At 39.8% G+C, this 25,401-nt stretch overlaps 1 protein-coding gene across 1 annotated transcript; it reads left to right on the forward strand.

The window, feature by feature from the left end:
• The first annotated feature begins 14,916 nt into the window (after positions 1-14,916).
• On the forward strand, positions 14,917-24,724 carry LOC131996222 (activating signal cointegrator 1 complex subunit 2 homolog). Its single transcript, XM_059365706.1, has 2 exons — positions 14,917-15,004; positions 24,083-24,724. The coding sequence occupies exon 2, from the start codon at positions 24,089-24,091 to the stop codon at positions 24,722-24,724; it is 636 nt and encodes a 211-aa protein (XP_059221689.1). The 5' UTR covers positions 14,917-15,004; positions 24,083-24,088.
• Positions 24,725-25,401: the final 677 nt, after the last annotated feature.

Genomic DNA, 25,401 nt, shown 5'->3' on the forward strand with positions numbered 1-25,401 from the left:
CCAGTAGTGTTCCTAAGCTTATGCGTTTCATCCGCTTAAGGGATAAGTTCTCTTATGTGATCAGATCTCTCAGACGATTAGTTCACTTATGCGATAAAATTGCTTATGCAACTCACCCGCTTAACGGGCTAGTTCGATTCGTGTTTCATCCTTTTTCGCATAAGGTAATTCTGCTTACATAATTCTTGCGCTTACACGATTGATTCACATAGACGATAATTTTGCTTATTCGATAACAAAATGCATGCCTTTACGCGATGGATTCCCTGACGAGATAATTTCCCCCACAATATCAGTTCGCTTACGCGTTTAGTTCGCTCATTAGTTTTCTTACGCAATTCATCCAAACCATGTATGGTCCGAATCAGTCCATAACTTGATATAGCTCCAATGGCATGGTCATTTGTATCCTTTTGTTTGCCTATAAAGAGATATCGGGCATAGAACTTGACATACGCGATCCATGGTGGAAGGTATATAAGCCCAGCCTAGCCGAACTTAGCACGCTTTTACTTATTTTCTCCTTCAGGATTCCTTCGCTTCCCTACTGGAGTGTAAACGATGGGTTATACGACTAGTTCAGAATTAGTTCGCCTGCGCAGTTCATTCGTTTATGTTATTTGTTAGCTTAAGCGTTTCATCCGCGTAAGCGAACTTAGCACCCTTTTACTTATTTTCTCTTGCAGGATTCCTTCGCTTCCCTACTGAAGCATATCATTTACCCGACTAGTTCAAAATCAGTTCATCCGCGTAAGCGATAAGTTCTTTTATGTGATTAGTTCGCTCAGACGATTCTAGGCCGCTTGAGCGATCAGTTCGCTTACACTTTAACTACTGTGAAGGCGCTTAAATGATTCATTCACTTCATTCAGACGATTTTGTTGTATGCATATGTCCGATTACACAACTCATTTGCTTACGCAATAAGTTTATATAAGCGATTAGTTTGCTTACGAATTACACATCTGTCATACGCGGTGTACGCTTTGTCCACTTAGGGGATTCGTTCCCTTTCCCACTGTGCAAATAACAACTACTGAAGTGTATCACAGGATATGTTCTCTTACAAGATAAGATCACTTGCTATTAGTTTGCTTCCGCGATAAGTTCGCTTATATGATAAGTTCACTAAAGCAATTCATCCGCTTACGGGGCTAGTTAGCATACGCGTTTTGTTCGCTTACACGAAAAGTACTCTTATGCGAATAGTCCGGTTAAGCAATTCCAAACGCTTATGGTGTTTATTTTCTTAGCCGTTTCGTGCCCTTTCACAGCTTATTGGCTTATTATTAAGTAGTTACTCATTAGTCTGATAAAACTATGAATGAGTGTACCTGCGCGATTAGTTCCGCACACAAGTCATTCGCAAACGGGTTTAGCTCGCGTATGCGGTTCCTTCGTTTACATAATTCATACGCTTACGCGATTATTTCGCTTTTCCAATTACTTCACTTTCACAACAAGTTCTCCTAAACGATTTGTTTGCTGACGCGATTAGTTTGCTAATATAGAATCGATACTCTTTCATTTACATTATTTGTCTGCTTATAACCCGCTTTCATAATTAATTCGTTTATGCGATAAACTCATTTGTCATTAGTTTGCTTATGCCACGGGTTTGCTTTAACAAATATAATGCAGAAGGCAGTAAGTCACTTAAGCAGAGTAATCTGTTCAGCTTTTCAAGCGGAATGCTGTCAAACTCCATATAAAAATAAAACGTCTGCGAAAAATAGGCGGAAAAGTAGTACTCTGCGTTTAGTGAGGAAAGTGGCGATAAAAATTCTTCGTGGCAAACCTTGAAACCTTTTCCGGCATCATTTTTGTTTGTTTTATTGGTTTCAATGGTTCGTTGTTCTTTATTTATTTGCGAAAAAAAAAATAAATTAAATAGAGAAAATAATAAGTGCAAATTACATAAACAGTTTTGGTATGGAAACAAAACCATTTGATTGCTGTCAAATTTCGCTCGCGAAACAATTAAAAATTTCCGCGACTATTCCAAAAGCAGAATAGAATTCCCACCCTTACGCGGCCCTCCCGCTTACGCAAAACTTTGCTTCTATGATTCGTCCACTATTTCCTTCAGTAAGCGTTTTTTTCGCTTACGCGATAAGTTTACTTACGTGTTTTATTCGTTTAGTCGACTCATTCCTTAATGTGGTCCGTCAGACTAGCAGACCCGAGCGTCTAGGCGATTACTTTGCTTATGGGTCATATGCGTCAAAAATGCGCCTCGTTTGCTTAAGTGTTATGACGCAATTCGTTCGTATGTGGTTAGTTCGCTAACGCCTAGGCGATTTCTATTATTCCTTTAGTTCGTTTAAGCGATTATTTTACTTACGCGTTTTATTCGCTTAATCGACTCATCAGTGGACAGTCAATATTCAGGTCTTGAGTGGTCAGTCAACATTCACGTCTTTGCTGGCGCTATTGAGATTACATCAGATTTGTAAACAAGCCATTGCTTCCACTGTGCTTTGTGTTAGCGCTGTCAATGTTGATGGGGATTTGAAACCCAAACCACCATCATCTTAGTCCACAAAAAAACATGAGTGACTGACAGAAAACATATGACGCGTATCAAATATTGTCTTGTGTTTTTTTGTCGTTGCCATATGTTGATGACAATGGTTTTTCTTTTGTTTTTACTACGAGAAGGAGTTTTTGTTTTGTTTTTACCTCTTTTTCCTCCATCAATGATCGATGGTATGATGAATGTCAATACGGAATGCTGAAGTTGTGTAAATAAATTAATGGACCAAACGGAGCAGGCAACGGAACTAACTGCCAACGATTTGCAGGTCTATAGAAGGGGATCGTGGCCAGACACCACCATACCACACCACCGGTTGACCTTGTTTGCGCATGACCCAATTTCTAGGCTAATGGACAGAACTGGCGTTTGTTGAGTTTCAAGAACAAAAACCAAAGCAAACTTTATTAACATATACCAGCATTTAGTGTTGTTAATTTTAATGGCCATTGAAGAATGGACCACCCCTATGATAGACTAACAGCCAGCTAGTCAGCTTCAGGCCTGCCCTGCCCAGTCTGATGGCTGGCATTCCATTCAAAAACTTTTTTTTTATTCGATATTCACAAAGATAGACATATTTTCATTCTTCCTTTCGGGAGTTTGCCTGTTTTTCTTATTTTCCTTTTATAATTGAATCTAATTTAACTTGTTTTTGGTTTGGCAAAACTCCATCTGGGTAGTTAGCTTCCATCCTTCTGCCATGGTCACAGGCATCATCATGCAACGACATCAATCTTTTTATGAAAAATGAAATTAAAAGAAATTGCTTCATGACTGCAGCTTAAGGTAGTCAAGTAGACGAAGCAGAAATCAATCCTTGCATGTCGCTGTGATGTTTACATAGATTTTACAGCCTTCAGCTATTGGTCAATCACTTAAAAATAATCGTCCATTTGAGTACTATGAAACAAAGGAAATTCAAAGCAAGACAAATATCTGTAGCTCTCCTACTGGTATTGAAGAGTGCCTGTGAGATTTTTTTTTTTTTTTGCTTTTAAGCTAAGAGAAACCTTATTGCTTTACAATCAATCATGAAAGAGGTCCCATAACGACTACACTCGTCAATATATTATGGTCAAGCGTTTGAAAAGGTGGGTGGTATGCAGACTAAGGGAAGTTTTTGAAAATTGAAGCCAAACTAAATTAACCAATCGCGAAAGCGAAATAATCACGATAAGAGAACGAATAACATAAGAGAACTGAACGCACACCAAAGGAGTAAGGAACAAATCGCTTAAGCGAATTAATTGGGTAAGTGAACAAATCATATAAACGAATAAAATGCTTAAGTGAACGAATCGCTGAAGTGAAAAAATCGTATAAAAGAACAAATCGTGTAAGCAAGCGAATCGTGTATAAAAGTGAATCAACATTGAATTGCTTAAGCGGAAAAATCCCGTAAGCGAATGAGTCGCGTAAGTGAATGAATCTCGTAGGCGAATGAATTGCGTAGGATAAAGTATCGCGTAAGCTAATGAATAGCGTAAGAGAATAAATCTCATAAGCGAATAAAACACGCAACAGAATGAATCGCGTAAACGAATTAAACGCATAAGCCAATTAATTGCGTAAGAGAATGAATTGCGTAAGTGAATGAATCGTGTAAGCGAATGAATCGACTTACCGAATAAATCATATAAGGGAATAAATTGCGTAAGTGAATGAATTGTGTAAGCAAATGAATCGCGTAAGCGAATAATCGCGTAAGCGAATAATCGCGTAAGCGAATAATCGCGTAAGCGAATAATCGCGTAAGCGAATATTCGCGTAAGCGAATAATCGCGTAAGCGAATAATCGCGTAAGCGAATAATCGCGTAAGCGAATGAATCGCATAAGTGAATTATCGCGTAAGGGAATAAATCACATAAGAGAATAAATTGTGTAAGCGAATAAATTGCGTAAGCGAATAAATCGCGTAAGCAAATAAACCGCGTAAGCGAAATAATCGTGTAAGTGAAGCAATCGCGTAAGCGAATGAACCGCGTAAGCGAATAAATGGAGAAAGCGAATAAATCGCGTAAGTGAATCAATCGCGTAAGCGAATGAAGCACGTACGCCAATAAATCGCATAAGCGAATAAATCGCGTAAGCGAATAAATCGCGTAAGTGAATGATTCGCGTAAGCGAATGAATCGGGTAAGAGAATGAATCGCGTATGCGAATAAATTGAGTAAGCGAATAGATCGCTAAAGCAAATAAATTGCGTAAGTGAAGCAATCGCATAAGCGAATAAATCGCGTAAGTGAAGCAATCGCGTAAGCGAATGAACCGCGTAAGCGAATAAATGGAGAAAGCGAATAAATCGCGTAAGTGAATCAATCGCGTAAGCGAATGAAGCACGTAAGCCAATAATTCGCGTAAGCGAATGAATCGCATTAGCGAATAAATCGCGTAAGTGAATGATTCGCGTAAGCGAATGAATCGGGTAGAGAATAAATCGCGTATGCGAATAAATTGAGTAAGCGAATAAATCGCGTAAGTGAATGAATCGCGTAAGCTTAGAAATCGCGTAAGTGAATGAATCGCGTAAGCGAACGAATTCCGTAAGCGAATTTAATGTGTAAGCAAACGAATCGGGCGAATTGGGCGAATTAAACATGTAAATGAACGAATCGCGTAGCTATTTAAACAGCGTAAGCGAACTAAACATGCAATTGATTGAATCGCACAAGCGAACTAGACGCCTAAGCAATTGAAAAGCGTTATCAATCTAATCGCATTAGCGATCGAATTTCGTAAAAGAAAAGCTGTCTTAATAAAACAAATGACTAATCAAATCAATCGCCAAAGCGAACGAATCGCGAAAGACGTTTGAGAGAATGCATCGCGTAAACAAAGTTTACAAGCAAGCTTGAGCGAACTTATTGAGTAAACAAATCACCCGAGGGACTTAATCCGTAAACAAATGTAACCCGAAATCGCTTGAATCAAATAAGAAAACGAATCGCGTAAGTAAACAAAAACGAAACTGGGTTCGAATCCTGGCGAGACCATCAGAAAAAGATTTCGGCGGTGGTTTTCCCCTCCTAATGCTAGCAACATTTGTGAGGTACTATGCCTGATGTTAAAATTCTCTCCAAAGAGGAGTCGCACTGCGGCACGCCTTTCGGACTCGGCTATAAAAAGGAGGCCTCTTACCACTGAGATTAAACTTGAATCGGACTGCACTCATTGATATGTGAGAAGTTGCCCTTGTTCCTTAGTGGAATGTTCATGGGCAAAATTTGTATTTGTATATCACAGCGAACGAATCGCGAAAGCAAACCACTTAAGCGGAGAATAAGTTAAAAGAACAAGTCGTGTAAGCGAACTAATCGCGGTAGTAATCAAATCTTTTAAAGGAATTAATCGCTAAGCGAACTGATGGCATAGTGAACGAATCGCGAAAGCTTCCAAACCAAATAAGCGGAGAATAATGTAAGCTAATGATTCGCTGAAAAGAACGAAACGTTGTTTTCTTGCTTCTTTATATTTTCCCCTCATTACTTTACTTCCACTTGCCTCCTTTCCGCCTTTTCATGCGTTTATTGCCAGTGCGTGAAAAGAAAGGCCCAAACAGTAGCCATAAAAAGTGTTTGATTAGCATTTGAATGGATGAAGATGAAGCTTCGATGTTTTTGTCGCATAGCGACTTCTTTATGAAACAGCCTAGCGTTTCGCTTGCCATCGATCATCGACATAAATGTGTTTGAGGCAATTACCATGTCCGTACAGATAGTTAAAATTCATAAACGCGCACTTTTCATCATTGTAATTTATGGGAATTTTAAATGAAAACAACTGCAGCAACAAGCCTTGGTAATATTTTAATTAAAATGTGTTACGTTTTGTTTTTTTTTTTATTGAAAAGATTTAATCAAAGAAACTGGCAAAGGACTCGTACGAGGGAGTTCGGAAAGGACCAGAGATTGTCCTGTTTCGGAATCACAGGGGCAATGAGATCGGTAAGGCAGGCAGAACACATATAAATGAGTGCTGTCCGATACAGGTTTAAGCTCAATGATAAGGGATCTCCTTTTTATAACCGAGTCAAAACTGCGTGCCGCTTTGCGACATTTCTTTGGGGAGAGGTTTTTACATGGCTTCTATGCGTATTTTAGTACCTCACAAATGTCGCCAGCATTAGGAGGGGATAATCACCGCTGGACATTTTTCTGATGTTCTCGCCAGGATTTGAGCCCAGGCGTTCAGCGGCTTAAGCGGACATGCTAAACTCTACGATACAGTGTATATGCAACCCATTGAGGCCTATATTTGGAACAGCGGTACGAAGGTGGCGCATGAGCGGCCACAGTTCTATTCTGGATGGTATTAATGCGAAGGGAAGGCATTAATACCATCGAATTTACCTTACTTTTGTTCTACGAGGCTTAGTAAAGAACATATGGCTATTTGTTGTCTTTTTACGGGGATCAATAATTTTTTGGCCGATTTTCATCAAAATTTTGAATTTTTCGTAGTGATCACGATCTCACCTTACTTTTGCTATACCGGGCTTAGTTAAGGAGATATAGCCATTTTAAGTTTTGGAAGGGAAACATACATTTTTGTTGGTCGAATTAACCATACTTTTGCTCCAGTAGGCTAAGCTAAGGAGATATGGTCATTTAAAGTTTTGGAGGGGAAACCTTAATTTTTCTTGCCGATTTTCATCAGAATTTTTAAATTTTCGAAGTAATCACAAATAAACCTTATGGTGACTCTGCGAGACTTAGTTAGTTAGTTTTGGAAAGGAAAAATTGAATCAATGAGGGTCTTCAGGTGACACAGGCTGTCCTTTTTAGGGAGGCAGATCTTCGGCGATCAGGGTAATCTTGCGAACGAACCTCTGGGAGGTCTCCTAAGATTTGTGGATAAGATCTGGCGAAGGTACATATGTGCTTGCGGGAGCGATTGGCGTTTCGCCCTCTGCTATTGGTCTCCATATTTTTCGTTTCTTTTATTCTACGACTATATAACATCTGGATATGGTCCGAGGTCCCACATCTTCATTCTCTTACTTTTATATCCTCCACCATAGGAAAGGGGTATACTTATTTCGTCATTCCATTTGTAACACATCGAAATGTTGATTTGGGACCCAGAAAAGTATATAAACCATTGACCGTCTTGACATTCCTAGATAAAGCAGTTGTATAAACCAATCTCGGATCATGACTTCTTCTAGAGGGCGCAATTCTTATCCGGTTTAACTAAAATTTTACACCAAGTGTTTTATTTTGACTTTCAACAACTCTGCCAAGTATGGTCTAAATCAGTTCATAATCTGATATTGCTACCATATAAACCGATCTCAGATCTTGACTTCTTGAGCAGCTAGGGAGCGCAATAATTATCTGCTTTGGCTGAAATTTAGCTCGAAGTGTTTTGGTTTGACCATCAACAATTGTGCCAAGAATAGCTCAAATCGGTTCACAACCTGATATATTGTAGTTTCCTTATAAACCGATTTCGGTTCTTGACTTCTTAAGCCAATAGAGGGCGCTATTACTATCCGATTTGGCTGAAATTTTGCGTGAAGAGTGTTGGTTTCACCATCTACAAGTATTTTTCAATCCGATCGAAACCAACACACTTCACGCAAAATTTCAGCCAAATCGGATAGTAATAGCGCCCTCTATTGGCTTAAGAAGTCAAGAACCGAAATCGGTTTATAAGGAAGCTATATCAGGTTATGAACCGATTTGAGCCATTCTTGGCACAATTGTTGATGGTGAAACCAACACACTTCACGCAAAATTTCAGCCAAATCGGATAGTAATAGCGCCCTCTATCGGCCTAAGAAGTCAAGAACCGAAATCGGATTTTGACTTCGTGAGCACCTAAAGGACGCAATTATTATACGATTTGGCTGAAATTTTTTATGAAGGGTTTGGCTTGACCAACAACAAATGTGCGAATTAGGGTCTTATCTACTATCCTTCTTTTTCTTTAAAGAGATATCGGCCAAAGAACTTGACAAATACGATCCATGGTGGAGGGTATATAAGATTCGATTCGACCCGGCCGAACTTAGCACGTATTTAATTGTTCTTTATAGGGTATCATAATGAGCCAAACTGGCCTTCGAGTGATCCCATCTATGGTGGGCAACCCATTCAACTTAATCTAACAAGCATAGGTAAAGTCTTTGAGTTTGAACATGCGAGTAATTTGGGATTTGGATGCTGACAATATGGGAGATGCTTAAATCTCTTGTGGAAATCAATCATCAATTAATGAGATTTGATTTAGCTCTGGATCCCCCGGTTCCAAACTTTGCAGTATAAGGGAATGCAATCTGAAATATTCAGTTTCTCGGCCATATCAAATTCATTTTAAACCCATTATGATTTTTTCTTTTTTTCGACATTTCCTAAAAACTATTCGCAACAATGTTGCATTTATATCAACGCCAACTACCAACATGCTGATGACTGACGCTTTTAATCAATCAATCAATAAATGGAATGGAAAACCAGCATTGCCATAGTCTTTTGTAAAGAAAAATTGTTCATTTTATGCCACAATGTTTCGCTGCGCCTGCGTAAATTTCCTCAAAACCCATAACCTAGTGGAAAATGCGTTGGTTTTTTTTCGTCATGTTCATTCAAATTCGGATGTGTTGATGAAATTCATGAATGAAGTTTAAATACCATGTTACCAGGATGATATTGCAAAGTGAAGTTGTTTGTGAAGAAGAGGAGAGTGGGAGGAGTAGTAATGCCAGTTTGGTTCATAAATATCATTTATTTTGCTGCTTAGATGTTATATCAATTTTCCCCCTAGTGGGCGTTTGTCTTTTCCTCTACGCCAACTTACAAAAATCCAATGCTGCTACCAATGATAATGTCAGCACAGTTAAAGGAATCAATAAATGAAAGAAAAATTTGAAAATTATGTTTTTATAAAAAAAAAAAAATTTGCCAAAAATTTTATTTCTAAAGAAAACGGCATTATTATAGAAAATTTTGTCAAAAATTTATTTTACTTATCAAATTTCTATTTCTATAGAAAACTGCATTATTTTTTTACATTTATCAAAAATTTTATTTCGTAAAAAATTTTGTTAAAAATTTAATTTCCATAAAATTTAAAAAAAAAAAAATCTACACAAAATTTTAATGAATTTTTTTTTTTAGAAAATTGTTTTCAAAATTTTAAAAATTGTATTTTTTACTAGTTGAGGCGGTACCTCTCCGCTGAGTCTTTTTTTATTTAATATGGAACAAAATTACCTTTTGAATATTTATTTTTTAATTAGACCCAAATTGGTATAGTAAGCGAATACGTCTTATTTGGGGGTTGTTATGGGGTTGATATGTCCCCTAGACAGTTGGTCCCGAATGTTGATATCAGGTTCGTAGGCTACTACCAAATACCTTTCATTTGAGCCCCATTTTTCCATAGTCGGTAAACAAGTCCGGTTTGGGAGATGGGGCGGCCACTCAGTGACTTGGCCCTAGAAGATATATATCAGATTCATGTCCTACTCTAAAATTCCTCTTATTTGAGTCCCATAGTACAATGGTCAGCAAATAGGTCCTATTTGGGTGGTGTTATGGGGTTGGGGTGGCCCCATAGACACTTTTTCCCCAATATTGATATCAGTTTCGTGCTTTCCTCCTAAATACCTTTCAGTTGGTTTGGTTGTTTCTTGGGAAGGGCAGCCCCCAAAACACTTGGTCCCACATTTAAATATCAGATTCGTATTGTACAATCAAATGCCTATTATTTGAGCCCCATATTGCCATGGTCAGTAAATAAGTCCTGTTTGGGGGTTGTTTTGGGAAAGGGGTGGACCCCCAGAAACTTGGTCCCACATTTAGATATCAGATTCGTATATTACTCGCAAATACTTTTCATTTGAGTCCCATATAGCCATGGTCGGTAAATAAATAAACTCTTGGTCCGACAATTGGATATATGATACGCAATTCTTATCCGATCAGAATTAAATTTTGCACGACGTGTTTTGTTACGATATCCAACAACTGTGCCAAGTATGGTTCAAATCGGTTTATAACCTGATATAGTTGCCATATAAACCGATCTTGGGTCTTGATTTCTTGAGCCTCTAGAGTGCGCAATTCTTATCCGATTGAAATGAAATTTTGCACGACGTGTTTTGTTATTATATCCAACAACAGTGCCAAGTATGGTTCAAATCGGTCCATAACCTGATATAGCTGCCATATAAACCGATCTTGGGTCTTGACTTCTTGACCCTCTAGAGGGCGCAATTCTTATCCGATTGGAATGGAATTTCGCACGACGTGTTTTGTTATGATACCCAACAACTGTGCCATGTATGATTTAAATCGGTCCATAACGTGATATAGGTGCCATATAAACCGATCTTGGGTCTTGACTTCTTGAGCCTCTAGAGGGCACAATTCTTATCCGATTTGAATGAATTTTTGCACGAAGTATTTCGTTATGATATCCAACAACTGTGCCAAGTATGGTTGAAATCGGTCGATAACCTGATATAGCTGTCATATAAACAGATCTGGGGATTTGACTTCTTGAGCTTCTAGAGGGCGCAATTCCTATCCGATTTGGCTGAAATTTTGCATGACGTATTTTATTTTTACTTTCAACAACTGTGTCAAATAAGGTTCAAATCGGTTCATAACCTGATATAGCTGCCATATAAACCGATCTGGGATCTTGACTTCTTGACCCCTAGAGGTCGCAATTATTATCCGATATGCCTGAAACGACGGATCTTCTCATGACCATCAACAAACGTGTTTATTATGTTCTGAATCGGTCTATAGCTCGATACAGATCCCATATAAATCGTTCTCTCTATTTTACTTCGTGAGCCCCAAATGGCTGAAATTTTACACAGGTCTCCAACATATAATTTAATTGTGGTCCGAACCGGACCATATCTTGATATCGTTTTAATAGCAGAGCAACTATTTTCTTATATCCTTTTTTGCCTAAGAAGAGATGCCGGGAAAAGAACTCGACAAATGCGATCCATGGTGGAGGGTATATAAGATTCGGCCCGGCCGAACTTAGCACGGTTTTACTTGTTGTGTTTAAGTTACTATAAGAGAGCACACAAAATATCGCTTAAATCGTTCCACCCATCTCCGAGATCTGGCGTTTCTAAAAATTATGGTTTGGAGGAGGGGCTTCCCTCTCTTCAGATATCAAAAAACGTAGTACTCTATTTTCACCATGGGATCATTATTCACCATCCCCGTCCCAGAATTTGGTACCAAATTTTTGTATTTGGGTTAATGTAAGTGTGCAAATAAAATTTCGCTAAAATCGCTCTATCCATCTCCGAGACCTAGTGTTTTTGAAAATTAGGAGAAGGAGAGGGTTTGCCCTGCCAAACAACTACAACGAAATTCTTTTATATTCATTTTGTTTATTCAAAAGTCCGATTGGTTGTCAAAACAAAGATTAATGCTGAATGATAAATTTTCACCGCTCTGCCCTTTGTCTGTTCATGTTGGCTTCTCCAAATTAGCGCCATCTACTGCCTGTTTTCAATTGGATCAACTAAATCTATAAGAAAACAGCCAGTAAATGGCGCTATTTAAATGTTAGTGCTATTCGCTTGAAGTGGCTTGACGCCTATAACATTGATCATCATATGGTAGTTGTCTATAAATGATTATATGTCTGCCTGATTTTTATACCCTCCACCATAGGATGGGGGTATACTAATTTCGTCATTCTGTTTTTAACACCTCGAAATATGCGTCGGAAACCCCATAAAGTATATATATTCTTGATCGTCATGACATTTAAAGTCGATCTAGCCATGTCCGTCCGTCCGTCTGTCTGTCGAAAGCACGCTAACTTTCGAAGGAGTAAAGTTAGCCGCTTGAGATTTTGCACAAATACTTTTTATTGGCGTAGGTCGGTTGGAATTGTAAATGGGCCAAATCGGTTCATGTTTCGACATAGCTGCCATATAAACCGATCTTGGGTCTTCACTTCTTGAGCCTCTAGAGGGCGCAAGGGCGTATCACTTCCAACAACTGCGCTATATATGGTTCTAATCGGTCCATAACCTGATATAGCTGCCATATGAACCGATCTTGGGTCTCGACTTCTTGAGCCTCTATAGTCCGCAATTCTTATCAGATTGGAATGAATTTTTGCACGAAGTATTTTGTTATGACTTCCAATAACTGTGCTAAGTATGACGCAAATCGGTACCAGATATAGCTGCAATATAAACCGATCTGATATCTTGACTTCTTAAGCTTCTCGAAGGCGCAATTTTCATATGATTTGGCAGAAATTTTGTACAACGGCTTCTCTCATGACCTTTACCATATGTGTCCAATATGGTCTGAATCGATCAACAGCTTGATACAGCTCCTATATAAACCTATCTCCCGATTTTGCTTCTGGATCCCCTACAAGGCGCAATTATTATCCGAATGAACTGAAATATTATACAACGACTTCTACAATGTTCAGCATTCATTTATGGTCCGAGTCGGACTATAACTTGATATAGCTCCAATGGCATAACAGTTCTTATTCAATATTCTTTATTTGCGTAAAAAGAGATACCGCGCATTGAACTCGACAAATGCGATCCATGGTGGAGGGTATGTAAGATTCGGCCCGGCCGAACTTAGCACTCTCCTACTTGTTTTCTTTGGGGTATGTAGACTTTTTTGTATCACTGTATATGTTCGTCCGATTTGAACTAAACCTGCAATTATATTAGCACTCTCCTACTTGTTTTCTTTGGGGTATGTAGACTTTTTTGTATCACTGTATATGTTCGTCCGATTTGAACTAAACCTGCAATTATATTGTCATTTGTAAATAGATTCTCAAGAAATTTTTCACGAGGGATCCTCTAATAAGTCTTGACATTATTGTTGAATTTCATAGAAATCGATTGCGATTTGTGTATAGCCTCCACATTTATGTTCGTCCAATATGGACTAAAATTGCAATTATTTCGTCATTTGTAAAACGATTCTCAAGAAATTTTGCACGAGAGAATCTCATTTAAGCCTCGACATTATTGGAGACTTAAATTTAAATCGGTTCAGATATGGATATAGCTCCCATATATATGTTCGTCCGATTTGGACTAAAATTGCAGTTATATCGTCATTTGTTAGCTCATTCGCTTGAAATTTTGCACTGGTAACTCTCTTAGGCCACCGTAGCGCGGACGTTAGCATGTCCGCCTACGACGCTATGGGTTGGAATCCTGGCGAGACCATCAGAAAAAATTTTCAGCGGTGGTTTTCCTCTCCTAAAGCTGGCAACATTTGTGAGGTACTGTTGCATATAAAACTTCTCTCCAAAGAGGTGTCGCACTGCGGCACACCATTCGGACTCGGCTATAAAAAGGAGGTCCCTTATCATTGAGCTTTAAACTTAAATCGGACTGCACTCATTGATATGTGAGAAGTTTGCCCCTGTTTCTTAGTGGAATGTTCATGGGCAAAATTTGCATTTGCAACTCTCTTAAAAGTGTCAACGTTATTGGTGAATTTCATAGAAATCGGTTCAGATTTAGATATAGCTCCCAAATACGTGCTCGTCCGATTTGCAGTAATAATGCACTAAAATGGTCATTAGTTAACCGATTCTCTCGAAATTTGGCAGAAAGGATTTTCTCTTGACTCTTAATATTACTGATGAACTTTATAGAAATCGGCCCAGAGTAAGATATGTATATCGCCCGACTTTCACTCCAAGAGCCATTGCAAGCGCATTTATTGACCAATCTTGCCATAATTTTGCACAATGCTTTCCTCGACGACTACCACAATATCTGAGAAGATTTAGATATAGCTTCCATATATTGGGTTGCCCAAAAAGTAATTGCGGATTTTTTAAAAGAAAGTAAATGCTTTGGACAAATTTGCATTTGTCCCTTAAAAATTAAGAACATATCGTAGAATAAGTTGTATGAATTATTGAATTGTATTGTGAATTGATATGAATTGTCTAGCGTATAAGAGATCCTTTTTTGCCATCCGTACTAGATTGTAAGACTATTGTGAATTGTTAGTTATAAGCCTTTTAGTACTGCAGCTCACTTGCCCTTTCTGTAATTTTTAAAACTTCACTTCTTACACAACCGCAGCAAGGTGAGCATCCACACTTTTTTTTCTCCTCTCCTAATAACACCCTTACCTTTGTAATCTCGCAACCGAAACACTTACCATCTTTTTATTTCCACTTGTCTCTTTTGGGTTTATCTCCTCTTTTTCTAACTTATTATTCCTCTGTGCGTGAGGAATAATAAGCTTAGTAAACCGCCTAAATTACAGTCCACTCATCATCAGCCATCGAGGGAATTCCGATTGTGACGTCATCTCTCTCGATCACTCACCCCCGCTCCGTCTACATTGGAATCCCAGTCGTGTTCATGGTCCTTCGAAGCCGTCCACTGAGACAACCAGAGACAACCATCGATTGAGGTAAATCCCATCTACATTGACATACATACATAGTTGTGTGCCATCGTTTCGGTAAGTGAAACCACTTCAGTTGTTAAAAAAAAAGCTACATACATACACACTTATAAAGGGCTAAGTGACAGAAAAACAAAAAAGAGATAAAACTACACCGAAAAAGTGCAAAATCATAAGGAAACCCCATGGTGAAGTTATAAATTGCATGAACAAACGCATTTTTAAATGCGGTGTGGATATATGGGAAATACTGCGTAAAATCCCTTAAAAAAAAGAGATCAAAATTTGTTATTTCCCGAGAATTGTCTGCCCGTCTCTATTTTCGCTTTAAAAAGAAAAAAAAGTGTGTATGTAAAAGCTTTGTGTATATGTATTTAAAGACTGAATCGTTAATTGTGAGAGGAAAGTGCGTGAAAAGTGCCAAAAAGTGTTGCTTTGTCGGTCCTCGTGTGTTGGACACGGTAAAAAGTGCATTGTAAGGGCAAGATTGTTTAAAATAACCTTTTTTACAAGGCTCTGAAAATTACGGTAAAATTTTATGTTATTTCTTCAATTTCTCCTTGTTTGCATAAATCCCGTTAAAATCAGGCAAAATATATTTTAAAGTCCATATAACGGATCAAAATCGCTGAAGACTGATACATAATTTGCTGCAAAAGTAATAAGGAAATTTTTAATACATAGTCCCCTTTATGTATAACACAAAGTTCAACGAACGTTTCGTGCAGTGTAATAAGGGAGATTGAAATTGACTCTCTTTCTATCTCTGTGGATTTGTGCAGGAGAGAGAACGAAAAAGAGAACTGCAACTCAAAAGGTAAAAGCGAAGACCAAACGAATGAGGAGCAAAGGAAAGAAATAGACGGACAGACAGGCCAACACTTGGAAGAAGAAGAAGTTGGGTTTGATTTAAATTGATTTGGAACAATGTGGAAGTGTGCAGTGAGAATTTAAAAGAATTAGAAAATAGAAAAATTTTATGTGAGAATTTTTAAATAAATAGCAAAAGTGCAAACCCCAAAAAAAAAAGTGCTATTAATTTTCACAATTTGCAAAAGAAATGGAAAAAGAATATAGAATTAAAAATATTTGTTGAAGGGAGAAATCGAGCTAAATTAACAAAAGAAAAGGGATAAAGCACATAAAGTTAAAAACCAACCTTCCATATAAAGTTAAAAACCAACGACACATACAAAAATTTAAAAAAAAGTGTAAAGTTCTATGGAAAATTTAATAAATATTGCACGGTTTAAAAAAAAAAAAAAAAAGGAAAAATTGCACAGTTATTGAAATATTGCTTAGTTCTATAATTTATTGCACATATCCCATCTCTTATAAATGCTTAATGCATTCGAAGGGAATGCAGAGACTAAACCCTTTGTTATTTTGCTATTGTCAAAATATTGCACAATTCTGAAATCACAACGCTGAGTAAATTATTGCACACCCCCTTCTAGTGTACGCTCACTTCATACATGCCATAGGAATATATAATATTTAATCATTTGCACTTGGATTTGGTTGAAATTTTTAAAATATTGCACAGATATAAAAACACTTATTTTAAAAATATTGCACAAACCAGTTGTTGACCCACTCTTATACATACCTTTTGTCTTTGCATCCACCATTTGCGTAATTTGTTTTTTTTGGTTGTCAAAAGCATTAAAATATTAAAATATTGCACTCATACCTTATACTAGTTTTAAATCACGGCACTATTTTGGTTCATTGCACGCCTCCCTCATAATTTTCTACATTATTCATTATTATTATTATGCGAATTTTCATGATCCAGCAAACGTAAATAAAGAACAGAAGAAGTAAAAAAGTACCAACCAAGACATTTGTCAACAAGAGAAAGAATAAGGAAAAAGATCAAAAAAAAAAAAAAAAAAAAAAAAAAAAACAAACAAACCAAAAGGGCTGCTGCCTAAAAGCACTGGTTGGTACATACAAATAGAAATAAAGAAATACGCGCCAATTCTCTTCTCATATGATCACTTATATACGTATGAGTGTATGTTTATGCATCTGCCTACCCGCTCCCATTCTGTTCTGCCTACGCTGCGCTGCCTACTCGGTACTGCCAACTCCGTACGTATTGACTCTGTCGCTGAACAACAAGCAGAGCCCTCTCGTTTAGCCACCTGATACACACACGCACTTACATTAATGGTCATCATCCGCATGTTTGTTTTGCCCTAGTTGTTCCCATTGGAATATTTGTTTTTGAAGAGGAACAAAACAAACTACGTGTTATTAGGTGTTACCAGATTGTTTGTTTTGTATTGAATTGCGGGATTCGTAATTATTTTTCTCAATTTCCCCCGCTTAATTAAATCAATTAAAAAAGGTATTTGGAACAGGAAAACAAGAATTTCCTTGACGTTTGGCATCTTTGGAAGAGTTTGTTATTAGTTAATACACGATCATAATTATTTTTTTTTATTTTTGATTTGCGTATATAAATCATTAATCACTGAAGTAACAAGAATCTGTGTGCAGTATTTGGCAACAGTGCATGCGTACGGCACCGTATGAGTACATACCCTCACTCAGCAGGCATACACTTAGAGAAAAAAGCTCAATGAATAAAGCGGCAGTTTGACATTTTGATTCATATGCAATTTGAATTGAATGTCTTGGAATCGTCAATACACTAACAGAATTATACACACATATTTACTAACTCATAAATTTCGAACCATATACACATTTTACCTGTTTTTTCAGCCTTTCTGTGAACTTGTTTGACAAGTTAAAGAATTTCTATGAATTAAACAGAGATATTTGAAGAAATTTATCAAGCTTTGGAGAAGTATGTGTTTTTAGATTTTTGAGAAATTCACTTACACATATCAGCTGATAAGCCACTCTAGATAAATTTCAACAGATATCATCTGAACATTTGTCAATTATTGAATAATTGCTCGCAATTAGTACGCGGCAGTGTATAGTTGTGAGAAAAGGCGACAAGTTCTCTTTTGCCACACTCCTCTACAACAGAACCTTTTCCTTTTTGATTGTAATGCAATTCAAATTGACGGTTCTCTGTCTATTGAACTGCAGTTTATAAGTTTGGTGCAATTCAATTAAAATTGAATTTTCGGACACCACTTATCCCTCCGACTATGCTCATCACGGGAATTTCAGTCCCTCACGTCTAATGTTATGAATTATTTGGATTAGCTGTGAAATCTTGCCTTTGGTATTCTCGCCTTTAAATCTAAGACTGCTCTTTAGACGCCCGCAAAGATTCTGAGTTTTTAAAATTATATTTGGCATATTATGCAGAACCCGCTACTTTAATTATTCGGAATCTTATCACCTCTCTTACTAGCTGAACAATTTTGGTTATTCAACGAAGCTTTACGCTTGCACTCAACCCAATCGCAAATCAAAATTGTTTCTATCTCCCTGTGTTTCCAGAGGCAAATAGATTTCTCACGACAGTACACCAAATAATTCTTCTGCGCTACTTTCTTGGACAAGAGTTGAAATCTCTACTCGAAGTAATTCTTCTGCACTATTTTCCCAGACAGGAGTTGAAATCTCTTCACTCTTCGCTTATTTGCTCTATTTCTCATTGTTCACTCTATTGTACGGAATCAGTACAGAATGAACTTAGAGGAAGCCACCACGGACATGGCTTCTCTGCCTTCGGGATCTAATCCTTTATCGAATCCCACTTCCGCAATTAAGACTTCGTCGAATCAAGACAAGTTTCTCTTTGATTGCGACCATTTGATCAACTTTTGCACTCAATTTGAACAGAGTGACATTCAGGATCAAACTGATTCGGTATTGGAAGTAAAGTTAGAGGACCTCGAGAATCGGTGGCAACGACTTCAGGCTACCTATGAAGGTCTCATGCTAGCTCCAAGAAGTGTCAATACCAAGGACTACAGGGACAACGCTAGAGTTAATTTCAATGCCAGCTCCGAAGCCTATTACATGGCAAGGTCCCAAATCCTGGATATTCTGAGAATATCAGGAGGAAATGCTCGCCAGAACGCTAGGCACAGCCTTATTCCGGCTTATATTCCCCAGCCTTCGGTTGATCACTCCTCTCAAGAGGTGGCTGGCAGTTACATCAAAGTGCCTCCCTGTGATACAGAGGTATTTAAAGGGGGTTACGAGGAATGGCCATCATTCCGTGACATGTTCACGGCCGTTTACGTTAACCATCCAAAATTGACGAGAGCTCAGAAGTTATATCATCTGCGGAACAAGACTAGAGGTGCAGCTGGCGCCATAGTCAAGAGATTCACTCTATGCGATGAAAACTTCGAACTCGCTTGGAGTGCTCTAAAGGCTCGTTATGAGAACAAGCGGGTCTTAGTAGACAATCAATTAAAGGTTCTCTTCAACATTCCTATGGCATCTGTGGAGAATAGTGAAGCAATTCACAAAATTCAATCCACCGTGAATGATTGCCTGTGCACTCTCGAGACTCTTGACGTCAATGTAGAAAGCTGGGATCCCATACTCTTATACTTGGTTTCGACCAAGTTGCCAGATGAAACGCTGGCTCTGTGGGAGCAATCCCTCAAATCTCACCGCGATCTTCCTACCTGGAAACAGCTCGATGAATTCCTCATCAACAGGTACGAAATCGTGGAACGGCTCTCGAGCATAAAAGCCACAAAGACCAGAAGTTCGCTCCCGTCTCAAAGCAGTGGTAAGGTTCAAACTTATCACTCGCAAGAAAAGCTAAGCTCTTCTTGCCCCCTATGCAGTTCCGACCACACCATAAGAAGTTGTGGACAGTTTCGGAAATATACTGCGCAACAACGCATAGATTTTGCATACAAGCACAAGTTATGCATAAATTGCCTCTCCTCATCTCATCTCAAGACAAATTGCAAAAGTGTGAACACCTGTATAATTTGTCATAAGCCACACCACACTCTGCTTCATCTAAGAAGTAATCCAGAAGTGGAAACTGAAGATCAGGCAACCCATTCTAGTCGCGAGGATGACAAGGGTCAAATGAAATCGTCTGGCATGAATTCGAGAAACACGGGTCATAATGAGGCTCCCTCAACTTCAGGCGCAAGGCGCCCCTCTCACGTTCAGGCCAATTTCTCGTCCAACAACGAAATGATTTTGTTACGAACAGCTCTGGTTCGGATGGAACATCAAGGGGAGTTGTTTACGTTAAGAGCTCTTATTGATCCTGGTTCTCAACGAACCTTTATAACACAGCGAATTCAGAAGCGCTTACAAATTCCCACTTCTAAAGCGCATTTTGAGATTTTTGGTATTGGCGAACAGACTCAAACGTCAAATAAGGAATGCCAACTTGTCATTGTGGCGGAGAAATACGATGTTCGCTTCACAGTCTCGGCAATAGTATTGCCTAAAATGACAAAATGGCTTCCTTCCGTCTCATTCAAAATCTCAAATCCGTCCGAGTTGGAGGAGTTAGATCTGGCCGATCCAAACTTCAACAAATCCGCTCAAATTGACCTAATTTTAGGCAATGATTCTGAACGATTCATTAATATGGAAGGAATCAGGAGGAATATATGTGGCGATACCTCAGCATACAATACAGTTTTTGGCTGGGTATTGAGCGGTCCAATGCAAACTGAGAGAATTTTATCATTTTCCACGAACGTGGTGGAATCCGAGGATATAGAAATCAGCGAACTTCTGAGAAAATTCTGGGAGCAAGAAGAGGTACCCATGGCTCCTCCTCTTTGTGAAGATGATCAGTTTTGCGAAGAGTTCTACTCTAAAACTACCTCCAGGTCGCCGGACGGTAAATACGTCGTGAGACTGCCTTTCAAAGCAGAATTCTCCGACTCCCTCTCTCTTGGCTCATCTCGCTTTCTGGCTCTGGCTCAGTATAATCGGATGGAGACAAAGCTCTCTAATGATCCCGAGCTAAAAACCGAGTACAATTCGGTTTTAAACGAGTACATTTCTCTTGATCACGCTCAGGAGACCTCGTCTCAGGAAATCAACTGCGATGGACGATACAATTCATTTTATCTCCCACACCACGCAGTCGTCCGTCCAGAACACAAGTCCACGAAGGTGAGAGTTGTGTTCAACGCATCTCGTAGGAGCAAATCTGGTTATTCGCTGAATGATGTGCTCCGCACAGGACCTACACTGCAAACCGATTTAACGTCTGTGATCCTCAATTGGCGCCGATACCGATATGTGTTCGGTGGCGACATTCAGAAGATGTATAGGCAAATATGGCTACATCCGATCGACAGAGCATATCAACGCATACTTTTCAGACCGGATCCTAACGGACCGGTGAAGGATTTTGAACTAAAAACGGTTACCTTTGGTCTGAACTGCGCACCGTTTTTAGCAATTCGCACTCTATTGCAACTCGCCTCTGATTCCGAGGATGAGTTTCCGAATGTCGCAAAGACACTGAGGAAGGAGACTTATGTCGACGACATTCTGTCTGGTGGCTTCACTATAGAGGACACTATCCGCAAGCAAGAGGACTTGATATCAGTTCTGGGGCAAGCAGGGTTTCCTCTTGTGAAACTGACTGCAAACGACCCACAATTACTTGCCCGGCTTCCCAAAGAGAGTCTCTATGACTCTGACTTCTTGCGTTTCGATGAAGCGAGCACAACGAAAACCTTGGGTATCAAATGGAATGCGCTTACTGATTCTTTCAGTTACACCCTCGGCGCTCTTCCAACAGATCAGCCCATGAGCAAACGCAAGGTACTGTCTGCCGTTGCTCAGTTATTCGATCCTGCAGGATGGGTGGCTCCCATTGTAATCAGGTCGAAGATACTGATGCAGCAACTTTGGCTAGAAGGTTTGGATTGGGACGACGAACTCGGCTCAGAAACTCTAATGAAGTGGAATTCTCTGATATCCGACTTGAATCACATCGGATCAATCTCCATACCCAGATGGCTACAGTACTATCCGACTGATACAGTAGAGATTCACGGGTTCGCCGACGCGTCTCAGGCGGCGATCTGTGCATGCGTCTACATTAGGTGTCGGGCCTCAAAATCCGTTGTATCCTCGAATTTACTCGTTGCGAAGAGTAGAGTGGCTCCACTGAAGCCTGTATGCCTACCACGTTTGGAGCTCAATGGAGCCTTTCTCTTGGCAAAACTTGTCAACATTGTGCTATCCACTTTCGATCTGGACATTAGTGGCATAACTCTTTGGACGGACTCATCCATTGTCCTTGGATGGTTAACAAAACCACCATGGACATGGGAAACATACGTGGCCAATCGGACGTCCAAGATTCATGACCTTCTTCCAGGGGGGACATGGCGACATGTCCCTACTCACGACAATCCAGCCGACCTCGGCACAAGAGGTTGTAGGCCGCAAGACCTCACATGCAACTCATTGTGGTTTCATGGCCCAAATTGGCTGACGAACCCACCGTCAGAATGGCCAAACAGGAACCCTTTGGTATCCCCTGGAATGGGAAAGCGCATGAATATCCAGGTTATGCACGAGACAGTGGAAGACTCAGACATCCTGCTCAGATTCTCGTCATACCCCCGAGCACTTAGGGTAGTCTCCTATATATTCAGATTCTACTATAACTGCCTTGCTGAATCTAGAGGGACCACTAGTAACTCCTCTCCAATTCTTACCCAAGATGAGGTAAGAAACACGAAATTCCGTCTGATAATGTTGGCCCAGATGAAGTGGTACCCAGACGAATACAAGCAGGTTAGTAGTTCTGAAGAACTCTCCAACAAAAGCTCACTACAATGTCTGAACCCCTTCCTGGATCGGGACAAGGTCCTACGCGTTAATGGTCGACTCGCGGCTTGTTCTTTACCCTACAACGAGAGATTTCCTATCATACTTCCAGGGAACTCTCGGCTTTGCCACCTTTATTTGCTCCATTTGCACGAATTTCTCGCCCACGGTGAATGCATCCTAATGTGTCGTATGATTCAGACAGAATTTCACATCTCACGTCTCAGACCAAGGGTGAAGGGCATTATTCACAAGTGCAAAACGTGCATCATCTTCAAGAAGAAGCCTTGCTCCCAGATTATGGCTCCGCTCCCTCTTGACAGATGTACAATAACACCACCATTTCACGTGACGGGCATAGATTTCGCAGGGCCCTTTGATCTCAAAAGTTCAGCTCTTCGCAGAGCCCCTCTCTTAAAGGGTTATGTAAGCATTTTCGTGTGCTTCTCAACAAAGGCTGTGCATTTAGAGCCATGCTCCGAGCTCTCCACGGCGGCATTTGAAGCCGCCTTTTCTCGATTCGTTGGGAGGCGAGGCCTACCTCGTAAGGTAGTATCTGATAATGGCAGGAATTTCGTGGGTGCCAGTCGAAAGATGCTACGAGAGTTTAGGAGTTTCATTCAGGTTGCAGCAAGCGACATTGCTGAGAGGTACTCTACACAGGGCTTTGAGTGGCAGTTTATACCCCCTCATGCTCCACATATGGGTGGGCTTTGGGAATCGGCCGTGAAATGTTTTAAGCACCATTTCAGGAGAGTGGCTGGCGCTCATTTATTCACGTTCGAGCAATTTGCCACATTACTTGCTCGTATTGAAGGAGTTCTGAACTCTCGCCCCATCTCTGCCGTCTCTGAGGATCCGAATGATCTCACGGCGCTGACTCCCGGACATTTTTTGAAAGGCGCTCCGATAATGTCATTTCCCGAGCCTTTGGCTGGGGATATCTCCGTGGTAAATAGGTGGGTGAAGTTGAAGGCCATCCATCACCAGTTTGCTATACGATGGAAAGAGGAGTATCTGAGGACGCTGCAGAAGCGTTATAAATGGAAGACCACTTCTCCCAATGTGAAGGTCGGTGATCTTGTAGTCGTAATGGACGATCTACTACCGCCTAGTGACTGGCGACTGGGAAGAGTGTCTAAGACCTACAGCGGTTCCGATAGGAACACCAGAATTGCGGATGTGAAGATCGCATCCGGGGTCATTACTCGACCAATCGTTAAACTATGTCACTTACCCATACTTGATCAAACCCAATAGGGGAAATTATTACCGCATAAGTGTGTCTGCTTCTCCCCTCATTTCCATTTCCTTTACTTTTCATACCCGTTTATATACTCTATCTCACTCTCATTTGTTTTCTCATTTCTTGCTTACCTCAACAGTCAATAAACATCTGTCTACTTTCAGGTCAAAATGAGTGCCCAAAACCTCTACAAGTGCATGTTGTGCAAAAAACGCCATGCCCTCAGATACTGCCCAATTTTCATCCAGATGACGGTGGAGGACAGGAGGGTAGTAGTTCGACAGCACAACTACTGCCGAAATTGTCTGGCGAAAAGCCACACAATTGATGACTGCCAGTCGGCAGATACTTGTCGAAAATGTGGGTTTCGGCATCACACCATGCTGCACCCACGAAAACTCACCTTCAACTCCAGCAGCTCTACCATCACCACCAAATCGACCTCATCAAGACAACAACCCCAAAAGAAACCACCAACTTTAGCACGGCCTCGACGACAACAATCAACATCAACTCCGGCCCAACGCAAACAACCAGCTAAATCACGCCTTGGCCAACGTCAACACACAGCCTCAGCTGGTCAACAACAGCGACAACCCAAAAAACGCTACAGGTCTCAGAGTCAAAGAGGCCGCCTGCCACCAAAGCAAAGACCTCAGCAAAAGCCAAGACCTCAACAGAAGCCAAAGCCACAGAAAGCCAAAAAAGAACGCTCAGCAGCCCCTCAACCGAATTACTTGATACTGTCAGAGGCTATAAAGTCCTTGGCGACCGTACTTTGCGCTTCCTCATCAAATTTTGCGTAACCGCAAGGCCGGCGCCATGGACAAATTTGCATTTGTCCCTTAAAAATTAAGAACATATCGTAGAATAAGTTGTATGAATTATTGAATTGTATTGTGAATTGATATGAATTGTCTAGCGTATAAGAGATCCTTTTTTGCCATCCGTACTAGATTGTAAGACTATTGTGAATTGTTAGTTATAAGCCTTTTAGTACTGCAGCTCACTTGCCCTTTCTGTAATTTTTAAAACTTCACTTCTTACACAACCGCAGCAAGGTGAGCATCCACACTTTTTTTTCTCCTCTCCTAATAACACCCTTACCTTTGTAATCTCGCAACCGAAACACTTACCATCTTTTTATTTCCACTTGTCTCTTTTGGGTTTATCTCCTCTTTTTCTAACTTATTATTCCTCTGTGCGTGAGGAATAATAAGCTTAGTAAACCGCCTAAATTACAGTCCACTCATCATCAGCCATCGAGGGAATTCCGATTGTGACGTCATCTCTCTCGATCACTCACCCCCGCTCCGTCTACATTGGAATCCCAGTCGTGTTCATGCTTTTTTAATAAAACTTAGAATGAACTTTAATCATATATACTTTTTTTACACTTTTTTTCTAAAGCAAGCTAAACGTAACAGCTGATAACTGGCAGAAGAAAGAATGCAATTACAGAGTCACAAGCTGTGAAAAAATT

Source organism: Stomoxys calcitrans, chromosome 3 (assembly GCF_963082655.1).
Source record: "Stomoxys calcitrans chromosome 3, idStoCalc2.1, whole genome shotgun sequence".
Taxonomy (NCBI): domain Eukaryota; kingdom Metazoa; phylum Arthropoda; class Insecta; order Diptera; family Muscidae; genus Stomoxys; species Stomoxys calcitrans.

Coding starts and splice junctions, on each gene's coding strand:
- LOC131996222 (XM_059365706.1), top strand. CDS start 24,089: ATGAGTGCCCAAAACCTCTACAAGTGCATGTTGTGCAAAAAACGCCAT.